Source organism: Varanus komodoensis, unplaced genomic scaffold, assembly GCF_004798865.1.
Source record: "Varanus komodoensis strain SLA01 unplaced genomic scaffold, ASM479886v1 scaffold27, whole genome shotgun sequence".
Lineage (NCBI taxonomy): Eukaryota > Metazoa > Chordata > Lepidosauria > Squamata > Varanidae > Varanus > Varanus komodoensis.
This window is the reverse complement of record NW_025335701.1, coordinates 6,535,168-6,551,857: the sequence shown is the minus strand read 5'-3', so window position 1 is coordinate 6,551,857 and position 16,690 is coordinate 6,535,168. Positions and strand designations below refer to the sequence as shown.

Sequence of the window (16,690 nt, the reverse complement as noted above, 5' to 3'; positions counted from 1 at the left end):
AATCTACTCCTAGTGATGAAGATTGCTTTCATAAAAGAAACAATTTATGTTTTGAATGTTATGTTAACATAAATGCTAAGAAGCCAGAAGCCATGAAATCCATGCTTATATTTTGCTTTTGCCCATGAGTAGCGCTCTCTCTCTCTCTCTCTAATTATCTAAAGCATTTCTCTTCCCAAGGCACTTGAGATTACTTCCAAGTCCATGAACGACTTGGGGACAACAGATTGACTGAGGGAATTTCCCAGTTTCCTTGAAAAAAAGGGGAAAAAATGGGAAAAAATCCCATTCAAACCCAGGAACTTGGAAAACAGTTTCCCGTTTAACATTCTTATTGGTTTTATAATTTGAAATGTCTTGTATAAATTATTTTATTTTGCAAAGTTCTTTTAACCATTGAAAGTCACTTTGGATTATTACTGAAGCAGAAACTAATTTACCAAAGAAAACTGGGGGAGAAGGAAGAAATCTTCACTTCACTTGTTAATGTCCCCCTAATCTCTCGCTCTCCTTTTCAGGGTTCTGTGGCCCACGCGGCTACATTGCAGCATCAGATCTTGGCCAAATAGGAACGAGGACTTGGTAGTTAACAAGGGAAAATGAAAATGCAGGGTCGGGCCCGGCCCTGCACATATGAGAGGTGCAGGGACGGTTGCACTTGCGTGGGCATCCACAAGCAGGTGCCCAGCGTGGGGCGGCCCCGGGCACCTGCAGCAGGGCCACTGTTTTCCAAGGTGTGTGGGGCACTGGGCCAGGTGGCTTTTGAGAGTCATTGCATGTTCATCTTGTTTACATGATCAGCTGCCCCGGGGACTTCTCTTTTTGGGGGAACACCTGCGTGGGCCTTGGGACCACCCTTAAGGCCCACTCACCCTGGCCTTAGTCTGCATCTCAGGGAAGGTGCTTGAACAGCGGAAGCAGCTGGTGCACAGGACTCACAGGTGGTTAGCTTGGCCTTCAAGAATCCTCATCTTCTGTTCATTTCTCCCAATTAACACCCAGAATAAGAGCCTCACTAAATTGGACTGACTCACACAATTTAATTTTACAAAAAAGTGCCCTTCATCCTTGGGAATATTTTGCAGGTGTATAAAATCACACTATGATAAGCAGCATTTGTTGTTCACATAAAGGAAAGTTTAAGCCAGCCATATTCTTTCGGCTATGACTGACTAGAGTTGGAAACCAGACGATGGATTCAGGGTGCAAACTTAGGTGTGTATGGGGAGAAATAAGACCTACAAATCCCAGCATTCCTCAGTCAGCCAGCCATGGGACCTTTCGCTGCTTATTTATGAACAGGATCGTGCCCTAAATTGACCTTTGTTTGGACCCAGCAGTGAGCATGCGTCTACCAGGTAACATGGCACGCACTCATCCCCTGGAGCTGAGAATAATTAGCAGAAGCAGTGCCTTGCGTAAGATAGTTTCTTGCAAATGCTGGTGATCTTTAAATTGGGGAGCATCTGAAGCCACCGTTTATCGAACACCCTGCATCTCTTACCACTGCACTGCAGGATGCCATTTCCTTTACTCTCAGCATTACTTCTTGCCCAAACGTTGTCGGCCAAAAGACTTGGGAGACGAGTCCTCGGCTGCAGGCTTCCTGTGCAGTCAGCTTCCTTCCGCAAAACAGCATCTCATTTGCCTGCAACAACCAAACCTATTTGAGTGGCGTGGCCAGGTATGCCGCGTGACCAGCATGGTCCAAGGTGCCACGGTTCTGCAGAAACATCCATATGCTAATTTGCGGGCTGATGTGCATGTTCAGAAATGCTGACCAAGTTTTTCTATTTCCAGCAGAAATAGAGTATGACGCTCTCACCACTGTGGGCGGGCCATGGCCAGGTCATGTGGGGGCCCACCTGCTTGGTCCAATCTGTAGGCACTAAATGCTGAGCGTCTTGCTCTCCTGGATCGGCACATACAGACTGGGTGTACAAGATTTAACATCCCGTCTTACTGTCCCGATGAGCACCTTCCAGACAGCTCCTCTCCCCGAAGATGTGAAAAATTACATTGCTAAAATCCAAATTCTAAAAGCAGCATAAGCACCACATGCTTCAGAATGCACAACTGTTCTGCACAGAAGATAAACGTTCAGCTCAGGAACGTTTCCGGCTGCAATCCTAGGCACACCTGCCCTGGAATGTAAGCTCCCCTTGCTTCTGAGTAGATATGCACAGAATGCTGCTTTCAAATGCTTAAAAGCAAGCACACAAGCGAAGAAAAACAAGTCTTACTTAAAACAGAGCAACAGAGGAGCCCGTGAAGCTTTTTAGTGGATGCTCTTGTGGACCGTCTGTTCACATGTGCCCCTGCCTAGGGCAGTACAATTCCTCACTGACTGGAATGCATGCACTAAGCCATTTTAAATCTTGAGACGCAGTGCAAAGCATTCCATAATTTCCAGTGGGGAATTACATATGCTTCAGTCATCAGGTCTTGCCTCGAACACAGGTCTGGGGATTAAAACTGGCCATGCCTAGGAAAGGGGAACTAAATGCATCACTATTGATGGGGGACACTTGGCTCAACGATACTTCAAGTGAGAAGTATCTTGGAATTATTGTAAATCACAAGCTGAACATGAGCAAACAGTGTGATGTGGCTGCAAAAAGGGCAAATGTTGTCTGAGGCTGCGTTAATAGAAGTATAACTTCCAAATCACATGAAATACCAGTTCCCCTTTACTCAGCACTGGCTGGGCTTCATCTGGAGTACTCTGACCAGTTCTGGGTGCCACAATTCAAGAAAGATGCAGACAAACTGGAAAGGATTCAGAGGGCAACTAGAATGATCCAGGGACTGGAAACAAAGCCCTATGCAGACAGATTGAAAGAACTGGGCATGTTTAGCTTGGGGAAGAGAAGACTGATATGATAGCACTTGTCAACTCTTGAAAGGCTGCCACACAGAAGAGGGGCAGGCGTTCTTCTCTATCATCCCAGAGTGTAGGATGCAGAGTAATGGGCTCAAGTTGCAAGAAGCCAGATTCTGGCTGGGCATCAGGAAGATCTTGCTTACTGTTAGAGCGGTACGACAGTGGAACCTCTTCCCTAGGGTGGAAGTGGCTCCTCCATGCTGGAGGCATTCCAGATGTAGTTGGAAAGCCATCTGCCAGGGATGCACTGAGCAGGGGACTGGAACTTTTTTGGATCCTTCCCACTTGACTATTCTATGCTAGCAGCTGTTTCAGTGCTTTCCAACAGAGTTGGGGAAACACTCATATCACACCTCTCTTAAAGGAACTAGCAGCCAATATGTTTCTGGTCCGAGTTCAGGGTGTTACATGATGTTTAAACTCCTAAACAGCTTGGGACCTCAATATTTGAAGGTTCCCCCTGAATACTGTTCACCTTTTGGAGTGACTGTCAAAAGGCTTTCTCTTTCTTCATCCCTTTGGCTGCTGTCCAATATAAGATGAGAAAGAGAGCCTTCTTAGCTGTGGCACCTGGTCTTGCAACCCACCTCCTTGGAAGCCTGGCACTGGCATCATTTTTCTGCCAAGTTAAAACCTTCCTATCGACTCAAACTTTGAGTCTTTGATTGACTTTCTTGGGTTATTAATGCTGGTTTTTATTACTGTAATTTTAAACTGGTTTTTTATGGCTGTGTCCCATCCTGAGATCAATTGATGTAGGTTGGGTTAACCATATTTTAATCAATATTGGGTGGCACGTACCTCAGCCATAGGGGATCAATTTGTGCATATGCAAGGGATTTATACCAGAAATGTATTGAACCCAGAGGAAAAAAATAACACATGCTCTTGCCAAAAAACAAAACAAAATAAAAGTGAAAAAGAACAAGGGATGTGCAAACAGAAGACAATGTTTGGATTTTGGTTCGCTTCTCTTGTGCCACGCTCTTCCGCTCAGTTGGAAAGCAGAAGAGCACCTTTGCATCCAAGACGCTTTTGCGCACCCCAAGATCCAAGCCACCCCAAAGAAAAACCATACAAGAGGCACTCTTACCAGAGCAACACCCAATATCTGTGGGAATGTGTATGATGAACAGCCAGCGGGCGTGAGCCGAATTGTTGCATAAGGCGTCTGGAACCAGGCCTTTTCACTTGCCCACACAATATCACAGAGGGGCAAGATCGAGGCCCCCAAGCCCAGAGCAGGCCCATTGATTGCAACCACAATGGGCTTCTTAAACTGAATGAATGCTTTTACAAAATCCCTAGAAGGAAAAGAAGCAGAAGGACTCTTATAAATCACATTCTATAATGTCAGCACCTTACTGGAAGATGATGATGATATCATTGCACTGTGTTTCTATCCCACCATTTTTCTCTTGTGAGGAGCTCATGGCAGCTTCCAGAGCTCCACTTTATCCTCACAGCAAGAACCCTGTGAGGTAGGTTGCGCTGTGGGAGAGCAAATGGCCTGAAGTCACTGGTTTGTTGGCTGATTAGAACCTGGATCTCCCAGGTCCCCAGTCCAGCCCTCTCAGCACATGCTCTCTCTTAATGGAAGACTTTTGCCTTACTGGGTGACCCCAGAGTCCCACTCCCCCAGGACTGATTGCAACAGGGGGCAAGCCAGCTGCTGAGAGCCACTTGTGTCAGCTTGTCCCTAGTACAGAGTAACACGGAAGCTCAGTTCCCAACTATGGTGTCTCCAGCACAGCTTGGGTTCAGGGTCCAGGATTAGGTATTATTTTTTTGGATAACTATTTAACTGAGCATAAGGAACACGTGCACCTGACTTCTTGGTGGTTCAGTTTTAATGGGAACTTAAAGCTGTTCACACACTGTTTCCTTCCTGCAGGGTGTTTCTGCTTTTAAAAAAGCATAATCCACATTTATTCACTGCATTCATTCTTTGCCTTGAACATCACACACCAAACCAATATTTTAAAAACAACTTCTAAATGATGAAAATGGGAGATGGGTTTCCCACATTACCAGCTCCTGGGCCTTTCCAAAACCTTCACAACTTCCCAAATCATCCCCAACTGGAGTTGTGGGAACTTTCGGCAAACAGAACCTCAAGGTAGAGCAGAAGCTGTGCTATACTGAGTTCAGACAACATAAGCCCCACTCAAGGACTGGGGTGGGTGAGGAAGCTTCTTTTGGGGGTGAGCATCTATTGGATTCCCTGGGCTTGGCTCCCCAGACCCCCGTCTGCTTCGACACGGCTGTGGGTCTGAGTTCCTGACCAGGGACTCCAGCACTTGCCAGCTATCACCAGGAATGGACCCTCCTCCACCCTGGGTGCAGCAGCCTTTGCTTGCACTGCTGCACATGACATGGAAGAAGGCTGTCGGACGCACAACCTTCCTTGCCTGCACATTCACAGATGCCCTCTTGGTGCCAGGAGGTGTCTCGTGGTGCCAGGCACACGAGAAGTCTGTGAGCCCTGGAGGGACAGATGCTGCGGAGCTGAGCTGTGGTTGAGCAGTGGTTCAACACAGGATGTCTTGTCTGAAGCCAGATGAGATGACAAAGCACAGGGAATAGAGACAGGTTTCCTTACCTGTAACTGTCGTTCTTCCAGTGGTCATCTGTGCATTCACACATATGGGCTCTTTGCACATGCGTGGAGTGGTTTTTCGGGGGAGATTCTAATGCTGATTAATTAGTATTCGGCAGGAGGCTGGCCCCCAACGCAGGCAGCATGAGGGCGGGGCTCTGGCCGAGACCAAAGTTTAAGCTGAGACCACCATCGTCACTGTGTCACCGATGCAGAACAACCCATGTGTCCAAAGAGAGACACCAGAGGGGATGGCGGGTGGGTATGTGTGAATGCACAGATGACCACTCGAAGAACAACAGCTACAGGTAAGGAAACCTGTGTCTGTTCTTCATGGTCTCTGTGCATCACATGCATGGGCGCCTGGCGAGCTTTCCTCAAGGAGAAGGGTGGTGTTGCTCAGTGCACCAAAGAGGAGAGGACAGATCTGCTGAAGACGCAGTCCTCTCTTGATCTGACACCAAGGTGGTTGTGTTGAACGAAGGTTGATGGATTCGACCATGTGGCTGCCTTACAGAGGTCAGTCAGGGGCACTCCAGCGTCGTGTGCGGTGGAGGTGGACACAGCTCTAGCTGAGTAAGCTTTGACAGGCCCAGAAAGCTGAAGGCCAGAAAGGTCATAGGCCAGACAAATGGTATGGACAATCCACCTAGAGAGCCTCTGAGGAGATCGGGTGTCCTCTGCATGGCTCACCGTAAAGGATGAACAGCCTTTGAGTTTGTCTGAGAGGCTGGGTCTTGATTTATAAAAGGCAAGACTCCTGACATTGAGGGAATGTAACACAGTCTCTATAGGAGTAGGCAGATTCTGGAAGAACGAGGGCAGGATTACTGGCTCGTTCATGTGAAAGTACGACACTACTTCACTACTAGGCAGGAAGGTAGGATCAGGCTGGAGGATGACCTTGCCTTCATGAAAGACTGCATATGGAGCGCCAGTCTGGAGGGCTGCCAGTTCAGCTGCTTAAGTAATGGCCACAAGCAAAGCTGTTTTTCATGACAGGAGGTGGCGATCGCATGAATGCATAGGCTCAAATGGAGACTTGGGAAGTGTGTGAAGGACGACAGACAGGCTCCATGATGGAGGAGGAGTTAAATTCAGAATCCCCTTGAGAAACTTGCAGATCAGGGGATGAGAGAAAGCTGTACGTCCTTGGATTGGGTCGTGAAAAGCCGAGATGGCAGCCATGTAGACCTTAATCAATGAATAGCAGAGACCTCTTTTGTATAGGGAGTTTAAAAATGAAAGAATTTGAACTGGAGAGGCTGCAGCTGGAGAATAATTATGCTGCTCTGCAAAGGCCTCAAAAGTTGGCCATTTTGCATGTATGACTTGTGAGTGGGCAGTTTAAGTGATGTGTCCAGCACAAACTTGAGGTCAGGAGGAACTAGGTCTGACAAATCCTCCATGCTATGAGACGAAGCGTCAATAGGTTGGGATAGAGAGTTCTGCCATGATCTTGGGAGAGAAGGTCATTCCTGTTGGGTAGATGGCAGAACATTTGTTTGGACAGGTCGATCAGGAGAGGGAACCTGGCCCACCAAGGAACGATAAGCATTGCGTTTGTACAATCTCAAGGAATCTTTGCTAAGACCCTTGGAGTTAGCAGAAAGGGGAGAAATAGATAAAACAGTTTCCCATTCCAAGATAGGAGAAAGGCATCTCCTAGAGAGTGTTTGCCGAGACGGGACCTTGAGCAGAGCTGGGCACGGACCTTGCTGTGTTCGGTAGTGAACAAGTCTACCTGGGGCATGCCCCCACAGTCCCAGAGGGTTTGCAGGACTGCAGGATGGAGTTCCCACTTGTGGCATGTGGTGAAAACCCTGCTCAAGAAGTCTGCTAGAACATTGGTCGTGCCGGCCACATGCAGGGCAGTTAGTGGGGCTCTCTTGGTTATGCAGCAGTGCCAAATGGTCATGGCAAGATGTGCCACACTGCTTGACCTGGTTCTGCCCTGCTTGTTTATGTATGCCACAACAGTACTATTGTCTGTAAGAACTCTGATGTGGCGATCTTGGATACAATTCTGGAAGGTGACCGAAGCCTTCTTGATTGCCAGGAGCTTGAGGAAGTTGATATGGTGGCAGCTTTCTCAGGGACTCCACCTGGACTGGATGGTGGCCTGTCCACAATGGGCACCCCAACCAAGGAGGGAGGCGTCTGTCACAATAGGCACTTGCGGGTCCCGAGGGGAGAAGGGGACTCCAATAGCCGTACTGGCTGTTTTTGTCCACCAATGTAGTCATTTCCGGATCTGTGGAGGAAGACAGAGTCTGCTATGACGTGGCTGTATCACTGGATTGAAGGACACCAGGAACCAGAGCTGGAGAGGCCTCATGAAGAGATGTGCCAGAGGAACAACTTCGATTGCGGCCAACAAGAGTCCTAGAATGTGCTGGATCAATTTGGCAGTTGGCAAGGAGGTGTTGATCAGGGATCTGACCTCTCTGGACATGGTACGGAGTCTGTCCTGAGAGAGGAATGCTTTTGCCAGTATGGACTCGAGTCTGGCTCCAATGAAGTCGATTGACTGAGAAGGAGAAAGGTGAGATTTAGTTGTATTAAAGTCCCAAACTGGAAAGGAGGGAACAAATTAGCTGAGTCGCCTTGATGGAAGCTTCATGTGAGTGAGCTACAATAAGCCAGACATCGAGGTAAGGATATACATAAACACCATGGAGGCGGAGCAGACCACCGACATGCATTTGGTAAATACCCTGGGTGCTGCTGCTAGCCCAAAGGGAAGAATGGTAAATTGGAAATGTTTATCATCTATCTGGAATCGGAGGAAACGTCTATAGGATTCCTCAATCGTAATATGAAAATAGGCATCCTTTAAATCAATGGATATGAACCATGCACCTTCAGAGAGTAGGGGAGGAATGGCCTGAACAGAGGTCCATGATAGGACGAAGGCCTCCGTCCTTCTTTGGAACCATGCAGTACCTAGAACAGAATCCAGGATTTTTTGATGGTGCAGGTTCAATGGCTCCTTTATGAAACAGGGAGGAAATTTCCTGTAGCAGAGGTGGTGATGGAGCTGTTCGTTTCTGTACTGTAAAACAAGGGAGTGTATGGAACTTGATACAGGGCAATGATGGAAAGCAGCCATGAGTCTGAGGGGATGGCAGCCCAAGTGTGGAGAAAGGGCTGGAGAAGGTGGTTAAACATAGGAGAGTCAATGCAAGACGTCTGAAAGAGCCACATATGCCTTCCGGGAGCCTTCAGGAAGATCGAGCCCATGAGAGGGGATCTAGGCTGAGTGGCCATACACTCCCTAGTAGTAGTGGTGGCAAGGGACCTAGGCTGGGAGGAAGATCTATGCCACTTATATGAGGCATGTTGCCTTTGGGCATTGGTTGACTGAGCCCCAAGTGGCGTGCAGTGTTTCTGGCCTCTGGACCGAGTGCATTCGGTCATCAGTGGTCTTGTGGAACAAGCCAGCACCATGGAATGGCATGTCTTCTAGTCGTGCTCTGGCCCCCCCGACAGGCCGGAGGATCGAAGCCATGTGAAGCGGCGGAGACCTATTGCTCCTGCCATATTGCGAGCGCCACCCTCAGCCTGGTGTCTTGTATGGCTCGGTGAGTAGCCTCATTTTTAATCTCGTTCGCCAGGTCTTGGGCGTCTTTAGGTAGCAAGGAACATAGGGACGCCATTCTATCCCAAAGCATGAGGTGATATCTGGCCATGGTAGCTTGATAGTTGGCCATTTTTCTGGACAGGGCTGACGAGGAGTAGAAGTGGCAGCCAATAGCATCCAGGCGCCTGCCTTTCTTGTCAGATGGACTGCAATGCTCCCTTCTGGAGCGTGACTGGGCAGGCTCTACAATGACAAAGTTTGTCCGGAGGTGTTGAAACAGGAATTCAGTGTCTTTTTCTTGGACGCGATACATATTTTCGAGGTGGTGCGTCAGTGGGCCACGGATGCTGGGGATCTCCATTCGTGTTGGATCACATCCAGCACAGTTGGGAGCAGCGGAACGGTAACAGGTCTGGCGGACTCCACATAAGCAGCCTCGAAGACTGGGTCTTTGGTTCTCGAGGGTTCTTGCCTAGGATTAAGTCCTAGACTATGAGCCATTTGGAGAACCTGGGATGCAAAGAATCCAGTGTCCTCAGGTGGTTGAGATAGAGCCAAAAAAGTTCTCACAAGACCTGGTGGGACATCGGATTGCCGGTCCAGAAAAGATGCCATCGAGACCGAGTCCTCGGTCATTTGGCTGGAGAAATACACTTGGTACCGAGGCTCGGCTCTGTACCGGAGGGTGAGCTGATCGAGGAGGCGGAACTGGTGACTCCCAAATCTCTCCTTCGGACACCAAAGTGCTCCTTGGGGGTTGAAACGGTTGTAGGGATTGTCCTGGGTTCTCCTGGCTTTGGGGTGCCGCCGCATCTCCAGTACATGGGAGTTGTAGTACTGGTGGCAAGGGACCACTGTCTAGCCCAAAGGGAAGAACGGTAGGCTGCTAGGTACTGACAACTCAGAGCACAAATGGGCGCTTTTTGTGCTTCCCTTCTCTTTAATAAAGGGTAAGCGACTTTGGAGGCGATGCTTTCTTTTCTGCCTTCTTTTGTTTTGCCACCTTGGGCATTTTTGCCAGTGGGGGAGGTGGCGAGTCATCTGAGTTTTGAGCCAAAGCTGGAGAAGTGGACAGCTGAGGGTCTTCGGTGTCTAAGGTGTGGCTCCAAAGTTCCCCTTTTCAATGGTCAGCCCGGTGTTTCCTTGCCTGCTTTGTAAAAGCTTGGCCGTGATAACAAGACTCGATGACGTGAGACTCTCCCAGGCAAAACAAACAAAGGGAGTGGCCGTTGTTTGGTGGGAGCTTGTTCCCGCACGTGGTACTGTCGTGGAAAGCAGCCTTCAGTGCCATTGCCTGGCCAGCAAGGCATGATGAAACCTTCAGCGGTAACCACTGTAGGATATGAATAACCTTTTCTTTCTTTTTTTGGGCTTTGAGCAATAGAGAGAAGATAAGAGAGAAAAACCTGACAAGCGTATAGCTCACATATAGCCTTTACGTATAGCTCATGAGGTAAGTTGGAGAAGAACTTCCCAACGCGCTCATGATGGCGGTTGAAGAAGAACTGAGGCCTTGGCCGGAGTCACGCCTTCATGCTGGCTGCATTGGGAACTGGACTCTTGCCAAATACTAATTAATCAGCTTTAGAATCTTCCTGAAAAACCGCTCCACGCATGTGCGAAGAGCCCATATGTGTGATACACAGAAACCACGAAGAATAACCATAGTTTACAACCCAACAAGAAACTATGGGTTCTCTTCATGCGTTGTGTATGGTTCCCAACCCACATTTCAGCAACAGCCCATGACGCAACAACCAAAGCTTAACCCCCACACATGTGGGTTCCCATGCTGTCTGTGTCCACCGATCCATCTGGTTCAGAACTGACAGCAGGGCCTGGCAACGGCACTCCAGGATTTCAGGGAGACGCTTTCGCCAGTTCTAGCTGTAGCTAGAGGATTGAAGCTGGGACCTTTTGCATGCGAATGGTGAACTCTTGCCAGGGAGGAGGTTGTCTAATTTTTGCTTTGTTTGGTGGAGATCTAGTCCCACTGAGCAGACAGAAGGGAGTTTAAAGCATTTTAGGTGAGCCCATTCCAGATCCTTTACAGTGCAAGCCTATGGGCATCTCCTTAGACACACTGACTTACTCCTAGACGGGTACGTGTAGGATTGCAGACTATACCCCTTAATCATTTGTGGGCATTTATTTGCCAGTGAACTTATATGCAGACTGCTCCTTCCACACACAAGTCCAAGTTTCCATGATGAACTTTTATTCCCCTTTCTGACTTGCAAAGCCAGAAGTGCAGGGCAGTATAACTTGTAAATAAAGGGACTTTTATGGTTCAGTCCCAAGTTGGCTACAAATGCTGGGAGTAGCAGGACATCTTTATGAGCAGATGTGCAGGGGGTTGCACCCTTAACCATGCAAGGCCATTGCTGCTTGGTGCAATAAAGGCAAACAATAAACCAACAAGCATCTTAAGTTAAAAGAAAATCTTACTCGCCCTCCCCTCACATGTCCTAACCGAGTGGCTAAGGCAAGCCCGAGTCACCTTATAGCTTCAGCAATTCTAGTGCTTTCCTTTCTTCTATCGTTGGATAACCTGCCAATTAAATAGGAGTAATCTAGGCCGCTGCAGAAGACGCTTCCCACTGCGCTGAGGAGCAGGAGTTTACTGTCATCAGCAGATGCATTGCACAACGCTCGCCGGACCTCCTTCATGATCTGTGGAGAATCCAAAAGAATACTGTTCTTCCACACACGTACAGGCAATTGCCAGTCGAAAACAAATGACCCCAAAGATAACTCTTGTGGTTTCAGCAACTCCCATTTGACTGATATAATGTCTGTGTTCATGATCCTTAGGTCTCTGCATTCTTGAAGTTTTTCTCAAAGCTGCACACTATTTGAGGAATATATTCAGAATGTTCTTGTTAGATCAAATGTTCCCCAACTTCAAAACCAACAGCTACGGGCTTCAGAAAGAAGGACCAGAAAACATCAAGACTACATTAGCTTGTTTTGGGGCTTGCCAAGTCTTCACAATAGGTCACAGGAAGTAGTACCTCCCCGTCTTTCTTCCAGAAAAGTTTTTTGGCTTGGCCTTGGAGTGAAAGTGCTTCCAGCCACTGAGTTCCTAGAGCTACCCGTAAAAAGTCACTATGCTGCTCCAGCTTTCCTCAAGACCATTTTTCTGGCAAGAAAGAGATGGAAGAAACAGTTCCTGCAAATTTGAATGAGGCAGGGTTCTGTGAGTGATGCCTTTTTAAAACATGCGTGTGAGTAAACAGATTCCTATTTCCCAGGGCTCACCTTTCCTCCCACCAGGGTCCCTAGTAGGAAGTGGTTGTCTCATGTGTCTATTTTAGTACCACTGCTATTTATTTCATTTCTATACCTCCCAATAGCCAAAGCTCTCTGGGCTGTTTATAATAGCTCAAGCAAGCAGTATAATAAAACACCATAACATCTTTTTAGAAAGTCAGACATTTTAAAACAAACAAACAAAGCTAAAGCAACATGCTATGAAGAGCAGTCTATAAAAATACTTGGGATGGGTAACTCCTTCAAGTCGTTGAATACCCATATATATCTTGTAAAAGCCTCAGCATAAAGGGCCATCTCAACCTGATACTACCATGACAAGGCTGGCACCGGGTGGGCCTCAGAGGGAAGAGCATTACGTGGATGGGGCCACCAGAGAGAAAGTGCTCCCACTGCTGCTGCCCTCCAGGCTCCTTTGGAATTGGCTGCAGATGTTGAACCGTATAGATTGCTGTCTGGGAAGAGACACTCCATCAAGTCCCACTTGTATGGGTCCCATTTATTAAGCTGGTGGTTGTAAAGCTGCAGCTTCTAAACAGACTTCAAGAGCAGCCCACATAGAGTGCACCGCAGTAATCTAATTTAGAGATGACCAGGAAATAGGATATTGGAACCAGGCTATTCTTGTCTAGATAGGGGCACAACTGGGACACCAGCTGGAGCGGGCAGAAAGTGTATCACAGCTACAGGTGCCAAAGATGGTTCAAGGAGAACCTCCAAGCTTTGAACCAGCTCCTTCAAAGGGAGTGCCTCCCTGACCAGAACCAGTTGAGCACCCTACTTCGAGAGGGGAACCACCCACTAACAACATCTCAGCCTTGTCTGGATCGAGCTTCAGGTTTGTCAGCTCTCATCTAGTCCACTGCTGCAGCCAAGCACCAGTTTAGCACATTCACAGCCACACCTGCTCAAAATGACAAAGAGGAATGTAACTGTGTGTCCTCAGCACACTCCATGGCAAAGCACTCCAAAACTCTGGATGGCATCACTCAGCTCTTGAATAAGGATAGAACAAATCCCTGAGGAATTCCATGCTGGAGGATCCATGAGGTTGAACAATATTCTCCAAGCACCACCTTTTGGAGATGGCTTTCCAAGTAGGGGTGAAACCACTATAATAGTTCTCCCCACTCCCAACTCAGACAGTCACCCCAGAAGGATATCAAGGTCAATAGTACTGAAAGGCACTAAAAGATCCAGGAGTGTCAACAGGGTCACACTCCACTTGTCTCTCTCCTAGCATAGGTCATCATACAAGGCCACCCAAGATATTTCTGTGCCATAGCCTGGCATGAACTCCAGTTAAAATGGATCCATGTAGTCAGTCTCGGCCAAGAGTGTGCAGAGTTGGTTGGCAACCATGTTGTCAAGGACTTTACCCAGAAATTAAACATTTCTACCTTCTAAATGGATAAGGTCTTCTGGTTTGCAGAAAGATTTTTCAGGAATGGTCTCATGGACCACTCCCTCTCACAAGGAGGAGATGGTCCAGCTGGTTATTCCTTCCTTGTTGGCCTCTATAGGGCAGGAGGAACAAGGTTCTAGTGCAGATCTGGTTGCATAACACAGAGACACCAGGCAAATAATTTCCCGTTTTCTTCCCCCATACCTGCAGACCAGCTGAAATGCAATGACCAGGTTCTGAAGAATCGTTAATTAATTGATTGATTGATTGATTTATATCCTGCCTTTTTCCTACAAAGGGCTCAAGGCAGCTTACATCTCCTCCTCTATCTTATCCCCACAACAACCCTGTGAGGTAGATTGGGCTGAGAGTCTGTGACTGGCCCATAGTCACCCAGTTGGTTCCATGGCCGAGCGGGGACTAGAACCCAGATCGTCTGAGTCCCAGTCCCACGCTCTTAACCACTACACCACACTGGCTCTCGATTAATTAATTAATTGAGGAGAAAGGGTCATAAACGATTGTTCTGACAACCCAAAGCCTGTGCCTTCCAGAAGTCAACATCAAGCTTCCCATTTTAGGGAATGTAGGATGGACTGGGTAAGGGGGGCGTTATTGGTGGCCAGACTGAGGTTGACCTTGAAGAGGGGTGGGGACAATCAGTTCCAGCCCTGACAACCAGGCTCTTTCCTGACTGCCAAGCACCTCCTTCCGCTCCCTCCAGGCTACACCTTTTGCGTATGAACACAGGCAAGCTGGTCACAGCTGCAGTGTAGGCTGTCCCATGCCCAAGGTACAAGCTATCTCAGATGGCATACTTTTCTCTTAATTGTTCTCTTGGGCGGTTGTCTCTGCAGAATTATCTCAACTTGGAGAATGATGGGAAAAACCAACTATTCCAAAACGTATCATGTCTGAATATATTACCATTCAGGGTTAATTCAGGAAAAAAGTAATCACTGAATACAATAATTACCTGAAACAGCAACATGGCCCTTGTTCAAGTCTCAAAAAACCCGACTTTTGAATGGATTCCAAATATACTGCCTATAATTCTAATCTAATTTAAAATATTGTAGGCAATACTGATAAAGTTAGGAATGGAATGTCAAGGGAGATCTTTTATTGGCGGAGAAAGAGAAATTTTAAATACAAATCAAGACTGATTTTAACCCACTTTCAGGAAGTTTTCTCTTTGCTTTGATGTTCACCTGCATACCTCTGGAGTCAGTGCATTGTTATCTGAGGTCTGACTGGACAGGAGGATGTGTGTGAATCCATCTTCTTTCCGTACAACAATGTCTCTGAACCGACAGTTGCTCTCGTTTTGACGCACACTGTACCTGAGTCTCTTATCAAAGACGTAATCTTTTTCCCCTTCCAACTTCTTTTTCACAGTGCTATGAAGATTCAGGCTCCCATTTGCTAGAGAAGAACCTTTCAAAATGCAAAGAGCGAAAGAAAACACGCATCATTATCTGCAGAAAACCCAAAAGAGGCAAGCAGAAGTGCGTCTAGTGAGCACTGATGCGGAGCAGAGAAACAACCTTCTCAGTGCGCATGTCCAAATTATGGAATTCATTTATTTGGTCTCATGAGACTCATTTGGCAGCCTCTCCTCTGCTTTGTTCTGCCCAATGCTTTTAATTTATCTAATGCATGTACCTCTGTTTCATCTTAATATTATTTGAATGGAACATTATTTTATACTTGTTTTGGATTGTTTGAATCCACCTGAAATGGTGTGTAAACACTGGAAGGGTGGCATTATAAATTCCGCCCCAATTAACTTGAATTAGCACATTGTACTGAGGACTTTCTGTGTTCACTTAAGCTCAGAAATTTCAGGAGTATATGAAGGGGGCCATACGTTTAAAAGATACATGATCGGCAATATTTATTTATTTATTATATTTATATTCTGCAACCCCTATATGGTGTAGCAGTGGGGCGGGGGAGGAACCGTGGCCCTTCAAAGGTTTTCTGGATCTGAATTCATTGTTGGTCCTTAAATCTGAACAGAAATGAGCAATTTTGGCTCTGGACAGCCTGGTAAAATTCACATCAGACACAAATTTTGTACAGCTGGGGTATGGATATGGATATGCATTTCATAGCCTGGCTTCATATTTGCTTAAAGCTCTGGTGAACTACCATTAGCAAGGATAAATTTTGACACAATTCTATGCATATTTCAATAGCAAAAAGTCCTACGATTCAAAGAATGCCCAAGCAAGGCATACTTTCACCTCGGTCTCCTTGGAAGCATCGAAACCTAACCCTAACAATGGACAGCTAATCCTACCAGTCTCTACAAACATTATACTCCAGACATCATAGCCTCTATAGATACTATATTTCATACACAAAGGGTTAGATCCAGAGTAGACCTTTTGGAATCAATGGGAGCAGTCATTCAGTTCCACTGATTTCTTTAGTTCTGCTCCAAATGTGCCCAAATCTGGCTCAGTTTATTTACCACATACTGCATATTGCAACTACTGCCATGATTGTGCTTATTAAGAAGCTATTTTAAATACCTAATACTGTTATAAAAACTTTACAAATTATATTGCTTTATCTCAGTTTTCCAGCTAAGCACTTTAACTAGATGCAACAACTTTAAAGGAGTCCTACTGGAGATACTTTGCGAAATAAGGATTAAGGATGGTGATTCTTAATCATACAGAAAACTCCTTTTTTCCTCAGTTTATAATTGCCCATATGAAGTTCTTGATGAGAGTTATTTTCCCCCTCCCTTCTTTCAACCAGCATTACATGGAAGAATAGTAGTATTTGATTTTTCATCAAAATATTTATTGTTTTTAGTCAAAGGATATTGCAAACAGTACAAAAGTAAATCTATAAATCAAAGGCATAAGTATTTGGGAATTCCAGTACTCATCTGCTGTCAGTTAAAACTTGAATGCAACTTTCATTAGGACT

General features: G+C 46.6%; 1 protein-coding gene across 1 annotated transcript in view; it reads right to left on the bottom strand.

Moving 5' to 3' along the window:
- The window catches only part of CDYL2 (chromodomain Y like 2), a 74,255-nt gene that overhangs the window by 5,754 nt on the left and 51,811 nt on the right, over positions 1 to 16,690 (bottom strand). The window contains exons 3-6 of the mRNA XM_044434111.1: positions 14,964 to 15,181; positions 11,567 to 11,739; positions 3,978 to 4,188; positions 1,505 to 1,648 (exon numbers count right to left, since the gene is read on the bottom strand). Coding sequence (XP_044290046.1) covers positions 1,505 to 1,648; positions 3,978 to 4,188; positions 11,567 to 11,739; positions 14,964 to 15,181 — 746 coding nt within the window. The remainder of the gene's footprint in view (positions 1 to 1,504; positions 1,649 to 3,977; positions 4,189 to 11,566; positions 11,740 to 14,963; positions 15,182 to 16,690) is intronic.